We start from the raw sequence: 19,763 nt of genomic DNA, 5'->3' as shown, positions 1-19,763 counted from the left end.
ATTAACACAAAACTGAAGCAACATAGAGCCAATTTTGATCAAGAAGAATTTTCTCTTTGGTTACCCAAGTGTAAATTCAAATACAATCTATAATCTCTATGGGAAACATTAAAGAAATTTTAAAACAAATTTTGTACTTCATACACTGTTCCCACAGGATACAAAAAGTCTGTCTACAGGTAACTGACCTAATAGTCAAGCTTTAGTGTATTTTTTGCATATGCTTCTGTTGAACAATTCAGTAAAATTAGTGTTAGCCCAGATTTCATCCTGTTTCTGAAGTCCTGCACCTGGCCTGCTTCTTAGTCTTGCAGCAGGGTGTAGATCATACAACAGAGTGAGTTGTTTGAACAGATTTCAGTTTCTGACTCCTGCTGCGTGAGGTATTCCAGTACTGTACCAAGCATACAGGTTCTGCTTTCTATATTGCAATGTTAAACAAACTATTTTAAAAGCTCCCAAAAATGAATTCTCTTTCAGGGGTAGCAGAAAGAGGGCTTTGGGTTGCACTCTCAGAAATGCAGTGGAGCTTTCAGCAAAAATGATTCAAAGTAGTAACGTGCCTTACATTGTGTCTTTGCTGGAAATGCACGAGGCAGGAGCAGCAAGTGGGGCTGCTGAGCGGTGGTGACTGGGCGAGAGGGAAAATCTCGCCGTGCTTGGTCCTTGAGCCGATGATAGAGGGGACAGAAACAACGCTCCCCACCCCTGCCTTGGCCAGGGCTGTTCCCAGCCTGCAAACCACTGCAGCATGGAAGCGTGTCCTTTTTTTTTTTTTTTTTCCCTTCAAAAAGTTTTCAGGAAGTCTGGGGGAGGGGCGATGCTGTTTCTTTTTTGTTATAATGGGCCCCTTTGTGGAGATGGAAGAGGAGAGGAGATCAGTGTGCCGGCGGGGCGCGGGCTTGCCGGTGGCTCCCGAGGACACTCGCCAGGGCTGCTGAAGGCGCCGGGCCCCGGCGGTGCGGGGCGCGGGGAGGGGACGGGGCGGCATGGAGCTCATGGTGCTGCTCAATGCCCTGGTCACCCGCCTGCTCTTCGTGCTGCACTCGCTCATCGGGGTCTGGAGAGTGACTGCCGTGAAGAAGGAACCCAAGTACTGGCTGCTGGCACTGCTCAATCTTCTCCTGTGCCTGGAGACAGGGCTCACCCTCAAGTTTAAGCAAGGCAGAGGCTACAAATGGTGAGCATGTTCGGCCGGGGCGCCTCTCGCTTCTGTGCATGTCCGGTGCTGCAGATGGGAAGCTGTCCCCCGAGGGCAGGGCTGCCCTGGCCCCAGGCGGTCAGGGGTCGCGTTCGCTGCCCGGCTGCTCCTGGGAGGCAGGGATGGAGAACTGGTAGAGTTTGGCTAGTCCACTGACAGACAGAGGGCTTTCAGGAGGGGCAGCTGTGCAGCGGACTGCCACTCCGTGTGGCTGTGTGTCTCCTTGCTGCAGTCAAGAGCTGGATGCTGTGGGGCTGCGGCGGGCTGGGGGCAGCTCCTGAGCCGCAGCGGGTTGGGGCTGCGCGCTGCAGGGGCGGAAAGGTGCGGAGGGACCCTGCAAATGCCCTGCATCTTACACCCCGTCCTGCCGTGCCCTGCATCGCACCTCCTTCCCTAGGACTGAATACCCCTTCTCTCCTCCGTGCAGCAGTGCTAACGCCACGCCACTGCATGAACCTAAACTTGGTAAAAAAATAAAAGATGAGTAGCGACCATTGCTTTGAAACAGCAAGAGTGGCTTAAATATTTGGATTTGAGAGGCTGTTCCAGAGGGGAACTTTCATGCGTGAAAGGCTGCCCGAGAAATGAACAAAAAAGTTAGTCATAGCAGAGCTTGGCCAAGCACATGGGGATTTACATGCATCTAAAGAATTACTGCTGTCATCTACAGCTCATCAGCATTCAGGCAGCCAAACCAAAATGCTCTGTGAAAAGGAGGCGGTCAAGTAACTAATTGTCTAGATTTCACTAGGACCTTTTATTGTTAAAAACTCAAACTGCAGGCAGGCCTTGAGACAAATCCAGGACTAAAGAGCCCTGAAGGTCCCATGTTCTTAAAATATTGCCCATTGCAACCTATGACAGTCATTATAACAGAAGGAGTGTTGTGTGACCTATTCACAAAAGAGTTCCATGTTCTAAATTTGAATGTAATAAAAGCAGTGATAAAGTCTGGGACATTGGAAAATTGAACAGCAGCAGAGCCCCAAATGCAGTTATGAGACAGGCAGATTGAACAGACCCAATTCTTTTGGGAGAGGAGGCAGCAGCAGAATCTCCATGAAGGAACACTTGCAACGGGAGCTTTTGAAAAATTCAAACAAAAATAGAAACCAAAAGCAGATCCATGTTAGATGAATACATAGAAGATAGGGCTAAATTTATCTGGAAGAAGATTTTGAAATGGATGTGGTCCAGCACTTTGAGCAGCAAAATGGAAATACATTTATAGGTGAGAACTGTAGACAAACAGCCAGCATTTATTTGTATCAGGATAATTTTCTGCTCCAGTGGAAAACAGTCACATTCAGAGCAGGCATCAGCAGCAACATTTGTAGAAACACCTCCACAGACAATCACCAATCCAAGCAAGGGGCAGACCATCCAGCAGGACTCCTGCCTCCAACACCCTCATATTCTCTGTTCATATTTGACAGAGGACTGTTACTTATTACACCAGTATAAAACGTTTAAAGGCACTGTGGAAAAAAAGTCTTCTTGTGAGCCTGGCCATGTAATACTTCCTGTAGATTGCTCCTTCTGAAAGAAAGGCAGGGTTAAAGCCCCTGAAGTCTCTTGGCTTGATGTGGTATCATTAGCTCAGTATTGCAAACCTGCCAGCTGGATGGATTTTTCATGTGCTCAAGTCCTACAGGAAATACTGTAAAATGTTGTTCTTCCATTCAAATGAGAGGTGTTTTTTTCTCCCAAAATAACCAGGCTAAAAAGCCACAGAATCACTAACCTTTTTTTACATTTTAAGGGGAAAAAGGCTAACAACAACAAAAAAACCCCACTGCCAAAACAAATAACACCCTCTCAACCCTGAAAAACAAAAAAACACAATTAAAACCCAAACCCAGACTATCTTAGAAGGGATTGTTTGAAACATTTTAGAGCAGTTCAGCAAACATTTCGGAAACAGTTCAGAGCAAGTGCAGTAATTTCCCTAAGCAGCAGGATATTCTGTTTTCCTCAATACTTAATCTTCCCTGGAAAAGTCATGATTACCAAAATAAAGATGCATTCAAAATAGGAACAAACAATAAATGCAACAACATTTGACCAAAATGTTGCTGCAGTTGCATACTTACAAGCAGTTTAAATTCACTGCAGAATGTGCCAGTGGCAGGATGGAAGGAACCAAGCAAATGTTGGACCCTACTGGCCAGTCCCAGGGCGTTGCAGCAATGCCCACTCCTTACTGTGGCATGCAGAGCTAGATGGAACATTTGTGGCATTGCACCTCATTCCTACTCCAAAAGGAAAGAATTGCCAAGAAACCCCACCCCAATCAAATGTCTTGTGTTTAATAAGAAAACATCAGCAACTCTCCCAAGAATCACTACTTGCAGAAGTCATGAAACCTCTCCATTACTTCTGAATAAACCCAGCTAAAGAAGCTGAAGGTAATAAAGCTTCATCAACATCAGTTATTGTGCTGGTTTTATCTGAATAAATGATCTTTGTGGGTGCACTGCTGCTTGGCCAGGATCAACCCACCATAGTTATATAGAAGACTGGCAGGAAGAGAAGAATTAGAAAATTCTACCACTGCCAGGACAAGTGGGGAAACAAGGCCAAGACCCATTTTCATAAACCCATTTTAAATGCACAGGCTGCAACTAAAAGATCTTCTACCAAAGCAATGCTTGTTTTAGGCCAACTGATGCTATTTCTACCTTTTCTGTGTCAATGTTGTGAGCAACTGCCTTTATTTCAGCATCACTCAGTGAAGTGACTCAATATATTAATTCACTCTTCATGAAATCAGAAAGAGCATGTTAGCTACAGGCTTTTTAAATACAGAAAATGCTGTGATAAAATACAAACAGCCAAGTGCCTTTGGTCAGTTCTTTAAAAAGAGATTTTAAAGAAATTTACATATACAGATAAACCTACTATTCATAATACACAGCACGACAAATCCAGCAAGAATAGCAAATCTTATATGCAGTTACCCTGTTTCTTAGCATCCCATATGGCAGAGGCACAGGAGACCATATATCTGAACATTATCTGTGTTGGAAAGTATGATGTGTCATAATACCAAGGTATCTTTTCTTTTTCTTCACAGGTTTTCACCAGCAATATTTTTATATCTGATTTGCATAGTACCATCACTATGGCTACTAGAAATTCATCATGGGACTCAGGTATTTATTATATGACAAGATGGACTAGTTTGAAATTTATGCATTATTTGATGGGTTGGCTTCAGGCATGCAGCCACGAGTCTGCTAAGTCTTGTTCCAGTTCTCTCTTTCATACTGGTGGGTGTCCCAAACCTAGCTACAGCTATATTATGACTATTGTACACTTCCTAATTATCAGATAATAAGCCTCTTTCCTAGCTAAAATGATTTGTATCTATCTGAGGAACTGAGGACTAGAAGTTTGAAAAACACAGCCTTTCACCCCCAGGTTACCAGCATGAATCTTGCTCTGTGGGGTAAAAGATCTTCATTGCTTTACAGGCCTTTGTAAAATAAAGTGAGTTTCACAGTGTTTAAAAGCAAATACCTCAACTCCAAGCAAGTAAAAATTGAGGCAGCTATCAGTGAGAGTGGCCTTAAACTCAGGTTACCTCATGTTTGCTGCAAAGTAGGAGAACACATGGATTGTTACCATAGCTGGAAATATGTCTGACAAGGTTTTTACCCTTCCTTTCTTTGTGCTGCATAGTCATCAAGGAGGGGAGATGCTGGATTCCAATTCAGGACTAAAGCATATGGTAAAAATTTTAAGAGCAAGTGTTCTGGGGTCAAGGCCACAGCACAGCCACTTTGCCCAACAGCTCTCACTGAATCAACCTCATGCAGACTAGCTTCAAGTCCCTATAGCCCTTCCATGCAATGAAAAGGAAATTGTGGCTGTCCCAGCATTTGCATATATGCAGTGCCTTACATCCAGAGCAAAGATTCTGATTGGAACAAGAACAAAAAGTAACAGAAGAAAATACATAAATTAAACTAAAAAGACCTAGTGCCTCATTTTCTCCTTTGAAACATTGTTAGAGCCCACAGAAGCATAATCAAATATTTAAAATTGTGTTTATACTGAAAATGCCTGAGGCTTTTTCTAAATACAGCAGGAGGAATTTATTGTCTTCTTGTTTTCCCAAATCTCCTTAAACAGTCACAGACAGGTAATGTGGATATTGAGAACATTTGTCATAGTTAAATCTCGTCCAAGAAACAGGCTAATTCTGTAGTCAAAGGCAGCAGTTTATTTCCCAAAATGATGTTAGAACATGGCATACTTTGTTCTTATTGACATACTGCTATTGTGAATTAAAGAGGGGGTATATCAAATTAACAGTTTAGTTTATACCTGGAGAAATAAGATAGAGAGTTCTGGAAACACATAATCTAACAGATTCAAAAACACTATCTCCAGAAGGAGAGCAGCTTTCCTAACAATCAGCCTCAAACACAACACCCAGACTGGTATTACTCTTGATACTGAAATATTCGTGGGTTTTCATTATTTAAATGCAAAGAGAATGGGTAATCATGCAGTCACTAGATCCACACTTTTAATATACACTCTATGAAAACAGTGTGTGGTCTTTAAGACAGTAGAACTTTGATCTCATGTTGAATCTTTACCAGGAAGCACCAGCTGCTTGTGTCAGTGCTGCTATTTAAAGCAGGTGCTAATAGCAGTCTCTCTTCCTGAACACAGAGGCAATTCCACCTCTCTGTGTACTGCAGAAGTGGACATACAATACCATTCATATGTCAAGGGTGAAATACTGACTGCGTAGAAACTACTGCTTTGTGGTAGCATATTTGGGGATGAAATATGTGTTTGGAAGAGATGATAAAGTCAATTGAACTGTACAGAGAGAAAAAATAACTGTCTGCTGTCAAGCAAATTGAAACCATTTAATCCATAAAAAACCCCAAACATTCTTTCATAATAATGTACAGGATCTCAGGGCTCTGTTACCTTTTCAAATGCCTGGTGTACCTCTGCCACAGAAATCAGTAACTGACTACTTTTTGCAGGGCTTTCACATCTACCAGGGCTGTAGTCAATCCAGGCTTCCACATAGGAATAAGACAGATACTTGGTAGACCTTGTAATTATTTTTAACCACCTTAACTTGAACATCTTGGGGATATAGGGAATATTACTGTCCATTCCCTCAGCCTCATTCTGACGTGGGATTCTCTTACCAGCTAAAATTATACCATCATGAGCTCCTCAAAGTGATCTTACATCTTTCACCATTCCTTCCTTGCCATACCCATTATATTCCTCAATTTGGAAAACAACTTAGGTAATCTTTTCTTCATGTTTTACATTTCAGCTTTCCTGTATGAGCAAAATGAAGCAGTCGGGAGTGCTTTGAATTTCTGACATCTCATATGTTTCCATAGTGACAGCCACACTGTTTGCAGCAAAGCACAGACACCAAGCCAGGTACCTGTTGCTTGGCAAGAGGGCCTGCTCCAGGGAAGGGCTAGACTCTCCTAGATGTCCTCAGCCTCCATGCATGTTAATAAATTGAGGGTACTCCACCCTAACATTCAAGTGTGAATTTTATACCCCAATGCTGGCCCCATGATGAAAAGTTTTAGCTAGCCTCAGTTTTATTTGAAAATAATAGATTGTGAATAAGGTGCAAACAGAAATTGGCTGAATTAGTTTGGTGTTTCAGGTGTCCCCCATGCACTGGCAGTGAGCTTCTCTGCAGGCCACGCACTGGGACATCACCATGTCACGGAACAACATTTCCATTTTGATTAGATGGCTTATGAATCAGGGGTATGTAAGCTTCATCTCAGAAGAAACAAAAGAAAGTAAGCCAAGTCAGAATTGATATAAAATGTGTAAAGCTTCTTCTTGTTTTATCATTGCACAGTAAAAAAACAGAAAACTAAACCATTTTTATTTAGCTTGGTACACAGTCAATACCTAGGACTAATTATGGTCTAGTAGTAAAAAGGCAAACTATGTTTATCAAATGCCCATGAAACAGTAAAACAGTAAAAATTCACTTTCTTCTTGTCACTTTCCCATTTAGTCACTGCACATCCATCACTCAATAAGTAAATATGCCTGGCACCAACAGTCCTATTTACATGCGTACACATGATGTAAATAAAGGATCTTCTCCAAATTTTCAAGTGAATCTCTTCACAATCACCACTTAATAAATATTCAGAGGAGAACAAACCCAAACAAGATATTAACATAGTTTAATGAAAAAAAACAGGAGCCTACTTAAACGTCTGGCTTTGCAGATGCAGATTTCCATTTCCTGCCTAGAAACAATTGAGAAGAGCTATGGACTAGCCCTGAGCTTGCCATTCAGTCCAAGATCATGGAGCCTTGCTCTGAAATAGTAACCCACTTCTCAGCTCAAAGTACTCACAAAAATGACATACCTACCAAAGACAGCAGTAATGTGAATTATTTTTCTTAGAGGTATTTCCTGCACCTTTGTGCCACTAGAACAAGAGAAGAAGGGCTTTCCTACAAGCCATGGCATGGTTCTGCCTCCTTCTAGCAGTCAAGCTGCTGAGTCCTGCAGCTCCTCAGACTTGGATGTGAAGTTCTATACAGGTTCCTGGCTGCTTTCCTCTTACCATGCCAGACCAGGCAAGGGGCCAGAGGGGCGAGTTAATGCAGACTTAATGACAAACCAAAGGCTATCAGAATCAGCCTTCCTTCTCCTGCACAGGTTAGTCATCCCTTTGCCCTAACCCAGGCTACTTGTTGATGTTCATTTCTCAGTATTCTGGAGTGGTTAGGACAGTTATGCAATATTTTTAGGTTGTGGTCTCAGCTGTGTCACACAGCCAGTGGAAGTAACTCAGCCTGACTTTCACCTTGGGGGTGGGTCTCCATACACTTCAGGGTTTTTCTGTAGGAAGCAGATCCAGATGCCTCTCCAGAGCACCAATTAAACTTCATTTCCAAAACATTCTCTGAACAAGCCATTCCCTCTCTCTCCTTTAGTTGAAGGGCAAACTCAGGGAGATTAGCCCTACAAGGCTGTAGCCGGGCAGAGAGTACCAGCCCCTCCATCTCACTGTTTCCATTCCCAGAACTTTAGACTAAATGGAAATATCATCTTCCCCACATCTGTGTGTCAATCTTTCATGACTCTCACACCCACTGTCCAAATAAGACAAGCATTCAGCTTAAGACTCTTTACCGCCAGCTCTAAAAGCAACAAGCACTGACATTTTTTCCAGGTTTTTCAAGTCACAGGAAATTTATCTACCACAAGGTCAGACAAGAGGCAGCATTTACCCAGATACTGAACAACATTATCAGAGACCAAGCAAGGTATCCAAGTAGAATCTGAAATTTGCTGGAAAATGTTTCTCTTGTATTGGCAGGCTTTATGCTGAACACAGCTACTCAGTATGCTCTCAAACACATTCCAATTGTTGCAGAAAATCAATCCCTGTGCAATAAAATGGTGGGGGGCCCAGTGGAGAAATGCAAATCATCTGCAGTTCTCTGGCAAAAATAGGACAGGATAAAAGTCTTTAGGAACAGCATGGTTTGATTTTCTAATTATCCTCTTTTTATTACAATAGAGAGAGATGTTATGGGTTGTTATGAAGACAGATTTTGGAGCCATGCCCCCCAGTTGCTCCTGGGCCTGCCTTGGGTGTGAAGGCAGAACAGCAGGACAGTGCTGCAGACAGAATGCAGAATGTAGCCCCACCACTGGTTTACTGTAGTTGGAGTAACAGCATGTTTTAGCCAACACTCAATTTCCCAAACCACCTGTTTTTGCAGAAAGTAAAAATACCCTTTATTCTATTTCAAAGGGATAGAGAACAAACAATACAGGTCTATTACTCTTAAATACGCCTTTATTTCACTTCTCACCCTATGAATTTCCTTAAAAAATAAGGCACAGCAGGGGCAGGAGATGTGGAGAATACAACCCCAATATCCTACCTCAACTCATTTTCAGCCTTGAGGGAAGTCATACAGAAAAATGAAACAGTGACATTTTCAGAGAGCTTTTCCTGGATAGTAGAAAAGAGAAGCTGATATTTTGAGAACAAGTTTGCCTGTAGGACCTGACCATAACCAGTTTTTACCTTATTAGACTTAGACTGTTCTAACCAAAGAGAAACCATGTGGAGAACCCAGTAGCCAGTTCAGGAGAGCTGCAAGCAGATCATATTCACAGGGCGCAGACTCAAGAGCACAGAGATATCTTCCACTCTATGGGCCCTTGAATTTGCATCCTCTTCAGCAGTACAACCCCGTAATTTCTCAGGAATCTACCAACACAGCACTCGTGTTCTCATGAGAGGAATTCCTCCCACCTGAAGAAGGGGGGAATTACACGAAGAGGGAGGACCTTTGTAAATATCCGATATCTTTCACAAATGAACCCTCTGCAGTTCAGCAAAACAGGACACTCAGCCACAGAGCACATCTGCTCCCTGGGTGGGATGTTTACACGTGTGTCATGTTTTTGTTCACAACAGTACTGTGGCAATGAGCCTGGGGCAGTTCAGGTCAATGTCAGCAATCAAGACTTCAATCAATCCAGAGACAGCAGTCATGGAAGTGAGGGAGCAGATCACCACATCATTCAGACGGTAGGGTACCTTTTCCTGTTTCTGGTAGAGATCTTATGACAATTAGAGATAAGCACCTTGCAGAGTGAGGGAAAAAAAAAAAAAGCAGCATACAACCCAAGACATGTATATTATCTATACTTATAGCTTAGAAAACCACGCTGTGAAAATACAGCAACTATTGTTGCTAAGACCAGTCACTGTGTAAAGAAGAGATGCTCCTACCATTCTCTTGCACATCTCAGTAACTGAATTTAGAAAGTGCCTGGGTAATGATTCTGTAAAGTATAATGCTCAATTGAAAAATGAGAACAAGAGGAGTACTATACAGAGAAAGATTTGATACTCATTATCCAAAGTTTGTATTAAAGTGCCTTTTTCAAACCAAGACTGCCAGCTGGAAAATATTTGTTTTCATACAATATGAAAGAGAACAAAAGCAGGCTCAAAGACAAATAGAATCTCTGAAGGTACCTATAACATGAGTCTCTTGAAGTTACAGTATATTATTTTGTCTTTTAAACAGGCTAAAGTCTTTGTCAATCAGCTCTCCACAATCTGTGAGACTGTATGGACACTGGCTCTCCACCAGACTTTCCTACTGCTGCTAGTAGTTGGGAGATGGCTTCTCCCCATTGGGGTTGAAATCACCCGGGATCAATTGTCTCAGCTGCTTCTCATGTTTGTGGGAACAGCAGCAGATATACTTGAATTTGCTAGTGAAACCTTGGACATTGAGGATGTTCGGTAAGGATTTTTTGCTGACATAAATAACTTGCACTGTACAAGATATTTGTATAACATGCACTGTTCAGACTGGTAAAACTGTGTTTCCCACAGAAAACAGAAGATTACATTCAAGGGCTCCGTGTGCCTGCTCTTGCCTTTCCCTCTCTGACAGGCCTAAGTCCTGTGAGCTTTTTTAGGGATTACTCATGTGTTGCCAGCAGAGGAGCATGTCACATCATCACAATGAAAGGGTTCAGAGAGCCAAACGAGCAGCATAACTGCCAGGCAGCATCAGTTCTTACAGCCACAGGAGCTGAAACACTGGATGCACAGTCAGCCTCCTACAGGTTAATGAATTGTTTTAGACAGGCAAGGAAGCAACTAGAGCTGGCCTAAGTGATTCATTATCCAAGTTGCTGCTTTGGTTATCTCATGTGTACTTCATGGTAGAGTGACAAAGTGTTCAAAGATAAGAAGAAAGGGAATGGCACAGTCTGGTGTGAATTTTCAGCACTGTGATCTCTCCCAGAGAAAGTAAGCTCACCTCCCCCTCACACTGCTGAGAGATGAGCTGTGAACATCCGTCATAAAGAAAGAGTCACAGTCCTCTCTAACAAATAGCTTTTTTTTTTTTTTTTTTTTTTTTTTTGTAAATATCATAGCAATGCCTTTAGAGCAGGAAGAGAGTCCTTCCCACTTGGCAGAGAAGCTTCAGGCTTGCACGGAACGTGTAATCACTGCAAGGGTAACGATATCCCCCCTGAGCCACAGAGTCCATTCTCATATGCTTATTATTATAGCATTAGCTTCAGATATTTAGTGTAATTACACAGCTGGAACATGTAAGCCTTAACAGCAAAAATTCCATCCAAAAGGTGCTTCTGTTTTCCTTGTGTTGCATCGTAAAAGCACGTATAAATCAATCAGTCAATCACTGCTTCACTCAACTACCCTTCAAATGACATTCCAAACACTACAGGAAGCTTTTTTGTGATCACATAAGGAAACTGCATCTTCATTGTTATCACTTTTTCCCCCTCCCATAGGAAGAATTTCGTTCTCATAAATGCAATTCTTGCTGTATGGACCTGGAGTATGTTACAGTTTCCACTTGATCTTGCAGGTCAGTACTTGCTCATAGACAAGAAAAGAGAATAAATACTCTTAAGTTTTTGCTGGTACATCTTGTGGCTGTGCACACACTACAGGCTGTACCAAGGACTTCTGGTGGAGAGGAATTCATATGACAACAGGTTTTGAAGAAAGCTCATTGTGGTTTCTTTTGAGGAAACACTTGTTTCTGGCTAACCTCTGATCTCTCTGATAGGGCTCTCTACTTTCAGGAAAAGGAAAGAAGAATTGCACTATTGTATTGCTCCAGTTGCCTGTTACTGCCTTAAACTTCACTATGTGAGCTTCAAGTTACATTTGGTCTATTATATTATAGCTCAAATTTGGGTAGGTTTCTAGACCCTACAGAGAGTCAGGAAGTTGTGAATCACAGAACAGCACAGCCAAAAGCACAGGAGAAATTACCTATTCACAGGAGACCTAAAGGACCATATGATGTTGGGACTGTTCACTGTTATCTCAATCTAAAAGGGCCAGCTATTCAGCCAGCTCAGGGCTGTGTTTGTCCCTGGGCAGAAAGGGCTTCTCCCTGTCCAAAAAGAACAATGAAAGCTGTCTGAAGCATCATCTGTTCCAACCTTTTTGGCCTCCAAACACAAGTTTGCAACAACTATAGCAGTCTAAAAATGCATTATCCTCAGTAGAATCTTATATAAAATAGATTTATAGACTGACACGCTGACTAAAATAATAAATTAAAAATTCCTGGAATATTATTTTGTTCGTTAACTTTTTTTTATGGACAGTGCTAGACTTTGTTTCCACAGGGAAATTATGAAAATATTTCAGCATTTCAGCTCAGCAGCTCACCTCCTAAAAAATCTGATGCAATCACATTTCAGCTTTATCATAGCTAACATTCCTACTACTACTAAAATATATTCTATTAAAGATGCACAGCACTCAGGTTTAAAAAAACTCAACCAACCAAATAAAACTCCTATATACATCACCACACAAATAAATTCAAACAGCACGCAAACAATCTGTTCATTTTTTTCCTTTAGCTGTTGCTTTTCCATTTACTTAATTACATTTACCAGTTAAAAATTAAATTACTGAACACATTTTCCTGAAATTACTATGGGTACAGTTTATTTTAGGCAGTTCTATACAGTTGCACAGATAGTACTTTTTGTTCAAGCATCAGAATATTTACTCACATATCAAACATGACGTAAAAGAAATTTTTAGGCACTTACGATTAGATGACAGCAATGCAGTTAGTACTATTAACAGCAACAGCACAGAAGCATATTAAAAAATTAGCTGCTGCTGAAGCCTTGCCTAATGGATTCAGCAAATTTCTACATTTTACAACTCATTTTCCATTTGAGTCTCATCTCTTTTTCCCCCCACCCCAGCACTGACTTAAACAGTAGAATTCTTTTGGCAAATTGAAGTGTTTTGTGGTTATCACTGATTTCATTGGTTTAAAAAAATCACAAGTAGTGATTTTTGTAAACCTATGAAATCTCCCTGTCCAAGAGACAGGTTAATTAAGCTTCCTGTATTTCTGTGAGACACAGCCAAATTTACCCCCACAAATCCTTCTGAATGCTCCTTCTCTGGGCACTACACCACAGAGAACATTTGAGGCCACCACCACCTTTACAGCCAAGGGGAACCCATGCATGCATGTTCCAGTAGTTGTGTGAAATTGATACCCACAAGGCTAAGAACAAGTAACTGTGCCTCAAGCCTTCCATGGAAGACAGAAACCACATAATGCTGTATATGGCTTGACACTGACAGGCCTTATTCTTACTATGTCACATGAAAAAGGCAATGGCTACCTGGTGAACATTCTAAAAGAAATGTCTTAGACAGCCTGGATCAAAGTGAAGTGCTACAACACTGGCTGCTCCTTTTCAGCACGGTTTTTTTCCTTAAGGACACATACTGGTTAGACAGGTTGATTTACAGAAAAAAGGTTTGGGGAAGTTGTGAAGAATCATTAGGTGATCTATTTCTGCTTCTTGTTGTAGAAGTGTATAAATACTGGTATGTTTGAGGGATACAAAAGGGGAAGTGGTTTTTAGTCCTGTTTATCAGACGGCATAAGTGCCTCAGCTGAGTTCAGTGTGTTTGCTGAAAAACATCCCAGAAGCTGGATATGCTATATGTTACACAGTTTACAGGTGAACGCTTTTATAATCCAGGGTACCCTGTATTGTGAATGCCTTTTAGGCCAGCCCTGGCTCCACTTGCCAAAGTTGTTTTAACATAACTGTTTTACTTCCAGTACAGCACATTGGCTGCAAACCAAGTGCATCGACCAGGCGGATCCCCAGCCTGCTGCTGTGCAGGTACAGTGCGGAACTCTGGAACATCGGGGTCAGCCTTTTCATCCAGGACGGCCCCTTCTTCATTGTGCGTTCTATTCTGATGGGCCACTTCAGAATATTCAATCAGATGCTGGTGTTTTTTACAGCTAAGAATGTCTTAGTTGTAACTCTGCAGTTGTATCGGCTGGCAGTGATAACGTTAGACTTCCGTGCCACCGTTCTGCAGAAGAGCAGGAAAGGAGAAGTCTGTTGCTGCCCATGTGAGCCTTATGAAGCTCATGCTCACGCTACTGGTCACCAAGGGAATGAAATGAAAGAGTTTGTTGCTGTTCCTCCAAAAGAGGAATCTCAAGCGCCATCAGAAGATCACTGAGCAGTTACTGACTTGGAAGAGGTTGCATTTCCCATAGCTTCTTCAGAAGGGCTTTGCCAATTTCTATGATCAAATACATCTTGGGTGCCTAAGTCATCTTTTCCATCAAGAGAACATTAATTTCTTGTAAACTGTAGGGGAACTTTCTCAAGCACATTCACAGAAATGGGACTTCTTTAAAAATCCATTTATATGGTGGGTTGTGACTAGTTCCATATTATATTATTCACAGCGATTTTGTAGCCATAGTTTGTAGTATCAAGAAAGGTTGGGAGTACTAACAAGATTGGTTATTACCATTGGTGGCACTGTGCTGACTTATTTACTTGCATGTATTCAATTGGAAGGACAAGCTTGACCTTTACAGGAAGCAGAAAAGCATTGAGCTCTACTAGAATGGTGGGGCTTTAACTGCAGTGTGATGACCAGTATGTTCACCATATGCAGGAGGAACTTCAGCAGCAGCTGTGTAGGCATGCTAGTGCTGTTACTGTGACATGAGAACATTGTTCATTCCAGAACTGTAAGGAAACCTTCTTCAGATGTTACCTCATCTTTGGCTGGATTCAGTTAAGAGCTATGCAACACCATGAAACTGCACACAAAAGACTCTTATGACCTGCCTGGTCTGAATTACCTAAACCTTAATGAGAAGGAAAAAGCAGTCCCCTGGATCACTCGAAGACAACTGCATTTGCTACAGGCATTTTCTACAGAGCTGCTTACCTTTCTATTTCTACCAGTTAGAACAAACACGCACAGAACACACATGGACAAAACCTCACCAAAATATTTGTAAATACTTTATTCCTCTTGATTTTATGGTTCTATTTTTACAATTGAGGACAGTTTTTTAAATGTCTCCATTTTGTATGATTTTTAAAAGTGGCCTGACCTAGACATTTCTAGAATTTCTCTAGAAAGAAGATGGCATTGCTGCTCAAGGCAATCTAAGCCAGAGGATTCAGGCCAGCATTTCATGTTTTGTAAAGCACCACAAGGTCCCATGAAATAGCCTGAGAGATTGTCTGGTCTGGTGAGTGTCAAGATCCATTTTTAAGAAATGGCTAATAATTATTACTTTACTACTTTCACATTTGGGATGAACAACATAGGCCCCAATTTCTCCCAAGAGCACACTTGAGATCAGTGTAAGATCGCTGACTTTGCTGGACTTACTTAGCTTAGAGAAGCTGAAAGTAAGATAAGTGATTTTTTTTAAAATGTCGGCCTAAAAATTATATTCTCACAGAAAATGGCAGGTGCTTTTACAGATTTCTGCATCCATTCTGAAAGAAAGCAGAAAATCATATAGAGTGACCTAATTAAGGTAATTTCCCATATTAAAAACACAAAATTAAACCTTATTTTCTTATATATTCAGATAGCCTCAGCTATCTGAAAACCAGAGTCTGGTTTCGGGAATGAATGGAAGTGTTTCTACCATCATTGCAGCAGTCATGTACTTATTTATCTACAGCCCTGTCTACCATCTATACAGTAGTAATAATGTGCAACACCCTCTCTCCTTATTCTCGGCCTTTTTCCAGCAGCAGTTTTACAAAGCCAATCACTACTTGCCATGGTGTTGTGAGGTAGACATATGGAGAATGGAATGCAACTTCATTTAGGATTTTAATTCAAGTCTAGAGGTAAAAAAGTGACAGCTCTGATGATGAGCTGTGGTGTCTAAAACCTTTCACACTGGGATGAATTTGGAATCACTTGGTAGAACCACAACACAGCTCTTCCTTGTGGATGCAAGCCGGAGCTACTTGTATTCATTATGAGTTTACCACTTGCTGATATAGTAATTATCCTGTTAAAAGGATCACTGCTAATTAATTTGGAGTGTACTGAGCGTGCTAGAACATCATTCTAAATTCATCAGCACAAAAATTGCAAGGATGTACTTTTTTAAAACTTGCTATTTAAAGTCTTCGTTCAGCAACAAGCTGCCTACTAGACTCAGCCTGCAGTAAATGCAAGATCCCCTGGGGTCAGCAGTACAGAGACTGGTTACAGCAGGAATATTTCACAGCAAACTCTATTTCCTGGTCTTCAGGCAGTTCAATTTTAAACAGCAGTAAAGCTTCTAATCACATTTATGGTGATAAGAACTCACTCCAGTGTTAGGTGGTTACTACGGGGTCCCATCCTCATTCACTCACAAAAATAGCTCAGATCCTCTTCACGTTTACAATAGAGTAGATTTGGACTTCCCTTTTCCTCCCCACTATTGCAGTGATGGCAATCAAATTGCTTAAAACCAAAAGAAAATCCAGACTAACAAAGCAGTAGTATAAACTCCCACTTGGGTAGAGAGAGGAATCACATATAAGAAGTCCAGTAATTTGTATGTTTTGGGCAGAGCAGCAAACCCCAGTTGCAAGCCCTCCTCAGTTTCCTGTTGCAAATGTTTGGAGCAGGACTGCAGCTTTGTGTTTTGCAGCAGGCTGTTGGAGGCAGCTGAAGCAGCAGCTGGCTGTGGGGAGCCCTGATGCCATCCCACAGCCTTCCAGAGCTCTGCACTAGGTAAGGGGTAGAATGAACTTGCCTGAAGATCTTCCAGCATCTGTGGTGTACCCAAAGATGTCACGCTTGCTCTGCAGGGAAAGCTGCAGTACACCTTCAGATGGGGAAAATTCATGTCTCCAAAATGGAAGAATTTCAGAACATTTATCTTAACCATTATTTACTCAAGTCAGGAGAACACATTACTAAATCTATTCTGCAAATAGTTATCTGACCATTTACTGTTATTTATTCTGGTTGTTCCTGCCTTGTCCTTCTAAATTATTCCATATTAAACCTCACTAAAATGTTTTACTACATGTCTTTTTCTGAGCTAAAATGTATTCCTCCTTTCTTTTGGACATTGGCTCAAATAAGATCATAGCCCTAAGCAGGAAAAACAACAAACAACAGTGATGATTTTATTGCATTCCTGTTGGTATTTGTACTGTACTATGTTCTCTGTGACCATGTGGAAATGGAAGAAAATGTGCAATTACTTTTAAAAAATTCCAACAGCATTTTGCAAATAAAAGGCAGTTACCTCATGCATAGCTGCCAATTTATTATGTGAGAGCTGACTGTTATATGTTCCTATTAATTATATCTTCCACATGCTGCTTTTCCTTTCCATGCTTCGTAAGTTAATTACTTAGGCCAGATTCTGACTGCTGCCATTGCTTTGAAAACCCACAAGCAACTGCAGCTCATTTCACTCTGTTCTGGATAGGTTCTTTATTCAGCGCCTTTGCCTCCAAGTATGCAAGTCACAGTGCAATCCCCAAGGGGATGTGTTTAATATCTGCACACAGGAGGCATTTTAAATACACATATAAATACATGCATGCATTTAGATACCCTCACACACACCTGGCAATGCCCAATATGCAGCTTTTATTTCTGTAACAATCTGGGAGACTCTGACAGTAAGAACCTTCTGCAGACACCTCCGAAATACTAACAGAAAATACCTATGCATTACAAGTATCTTGAAACTTAAATACTAAGCATACCATACTCTGAACAATATACTGATTTAAAAAAAAAAATAAAGAATGAAGTTCCCTGGAATATATTCTTTCCATCCAGTTTTCCTCAGTTGAATACAATGTACCTAAACATCAGTTTCCCCTCAAAAATAAAGTTTTTTAGGCGAGCATTAGAACACAACACCAGCACAAAGGTGTTTGAAATTGTACAAGGCTGTTTCTCTGAAGCTATGTCAATAGAAAATAGGCAAGCTTTGAAATCAGCAGGTTAGAGAGTCCCTGGCCCCTCTGTCTTTGGATTCAATTTTCCGCTTTTTTCACACTGTTATATGAGGAGGAAAGTGTCTTCTTCCTTATGAGAGGAAAGAAAACAGATCATTCCTAGTCTGTAGTGGTGAGACAACAAAGCTGGATCACAGTGGCAAAAGAAGCAGAGATGTTTACCCAAGATTGGTCACTGCACCAGCAGGGAAATACAGCAGTGCAGACACCTAATGGAACAGATATTAATGACTATGATAACCATATATGAGCTGTGTTCTGAAAACTGTTCCTGGCCCTCCAGAGCCAGCACAGGAAGGGTTCTCAACAGCCAACTCCCCTCCAGTATCTGCAGCAAGGTGCTGGGACAGGAATTCCAGTGTTCCCAAGTCTGTCTTGCAGGTATCACTGAAATCCTCTGTGCAAAGTTTTCCTAATTGGTCTTCTTTGGGTTGTCTTTTCCCTTCAGATTGAGCAAAAGGCATGGGAGTGAAAGCAATATAACTATAAACCCCCCTTCATTTATCAACCTAAACCCTTACCTCACCCTCTACATATTGCTCTTTGCTCATCCACATTTCTGCCTGCTTTCTGGGCCCACCTTCCAGATCTCAGCACATGGACAAAGCATGCTCAGCACTGCACCTCTCACTGCTTCCTGTGAAAGTCTTGACAAAAGCACACAAGAATTCAGGCCAAAGATTAAGAAGAGCCAAGCCTACTTCTTCCTGTTAAAGATGAAAGCTATCTACAGCTGCCAAAGCATTTCCTCCATTTGTTTTTAGGCTACTGCAGGGAGAAAAATCTTTTCCTGAGTAGTGTCTCTGTGAAGGACTAACTTATTGAAAGACCAGCATCATTTCCTGTGGCCCCAAGGATTATTATCACTTTCAAACTGTAGGGTCACACAAAGTTTGAAATGAGATTGTCAGGCTGTAGGTAAAGATAACGGAGTTGAAAGGTGGTACAATATAAAAGAGATGCCCCAACTCAGCATTTTTATTTTTGGGAGATGGGAAAGGCCTCCAAGCCCAATAGAACAGGTCTGCATGTGTAGCATCTGCAATAACAGCTTGGAAGAGCTGAACTAAAAATTGGTCTAAAATCTTCAGTCTCCTATACATCTAACTAATATTATCCTAAAATAATCAGACAGAACAAATATAATCAGAACTAATACCTAGGCCTCACGGAAGACTCCAGAAGAACATTAGATTAGATTTACAGAGTAAAAAACCAGTTGAGTGTTGCTGTTCTTTCATTTTCTATTATTCTGAATAAACTGATACTTCACATTTGAAGAATGTGTTAGGCTTAATTTTATCTGACATCCTGCCTAAGTGCTTCACAATTTCATTCCCCTGATAGAATTCACAAAAAGCTTGTCTTCCACAACAAACTTGATAGAAGCCTTGTTGGAGCATCTTTTGGAATTGCAGGAGACAATCGTGTGCTCGGCGAGCGCAGCACATGAACCCAGACAGCTGTCAGACACTATAACTCACTGCAGGCCTCATCCTGCCTTCAGTGAGCACTCACAGTGCCACAGCTGAAGAGCAGTGCTGTGTCTGTAGTATTACTAGAGGAACATAAAGACAGAGCTCATTTTCTTAGGCAACCAATTAGAACGTTCAAAAAGCACTTTCCAAAAAGATCTATCACAACTGCCAAACTAAAATACTGTATTATACTCTTTAGAGGTCAGCTCTG

At 41.3% G+C, this 19,763-nt stretch overlaps 1 protein-coding gene across 1 annotated transcript; it reads left to right on the top strand.

Moving 5' to 3' along the window:
- Positions 1–771: 771 nt before the first annotated feature.
- On the top strand, positions 772–14,289 carry TMEM26 (transmembrane protein 26). The gene is made up of 6 exons (XM_066324239.1): positions 772–1,180; positions 4,278–4,356; positions 9,676–9,789; positions 10,295–10,515; positions 11,544–11,620; positions 13,874–14,289. Exons 1-6 carry the CDS (start codon positions 990–992, stop codon positions 14,287–14,289), a joined length of 1,098 nt encoding a protein of 365 aa, XP_066180336.1. The 5' UTR covers positions 772–989.
- Positions 14,290–19,763: the final 5,474 nt, after the last annotated feature.

The sequence above is a fragment of the Sylvia atricapilla genome, chromosome 8 (genome assembly GCF_009819655.1).
Source record: "Sylvia atricapilla isolate bSylAtr1 chromosome 8, bSylAtr1.pri, whole genome shotgun sequence".
NCBI lineage: Eukaryota > Metazoa > Chordata > Aves > Passeriformes > Sylviidae > Sylvia > Sylvia atricapilla.
The sequence above is the reverse complement of the archived record's forward strand: the minus strand, read 5'-3'. Positions and strand labels throughout refer to the sequence as shown.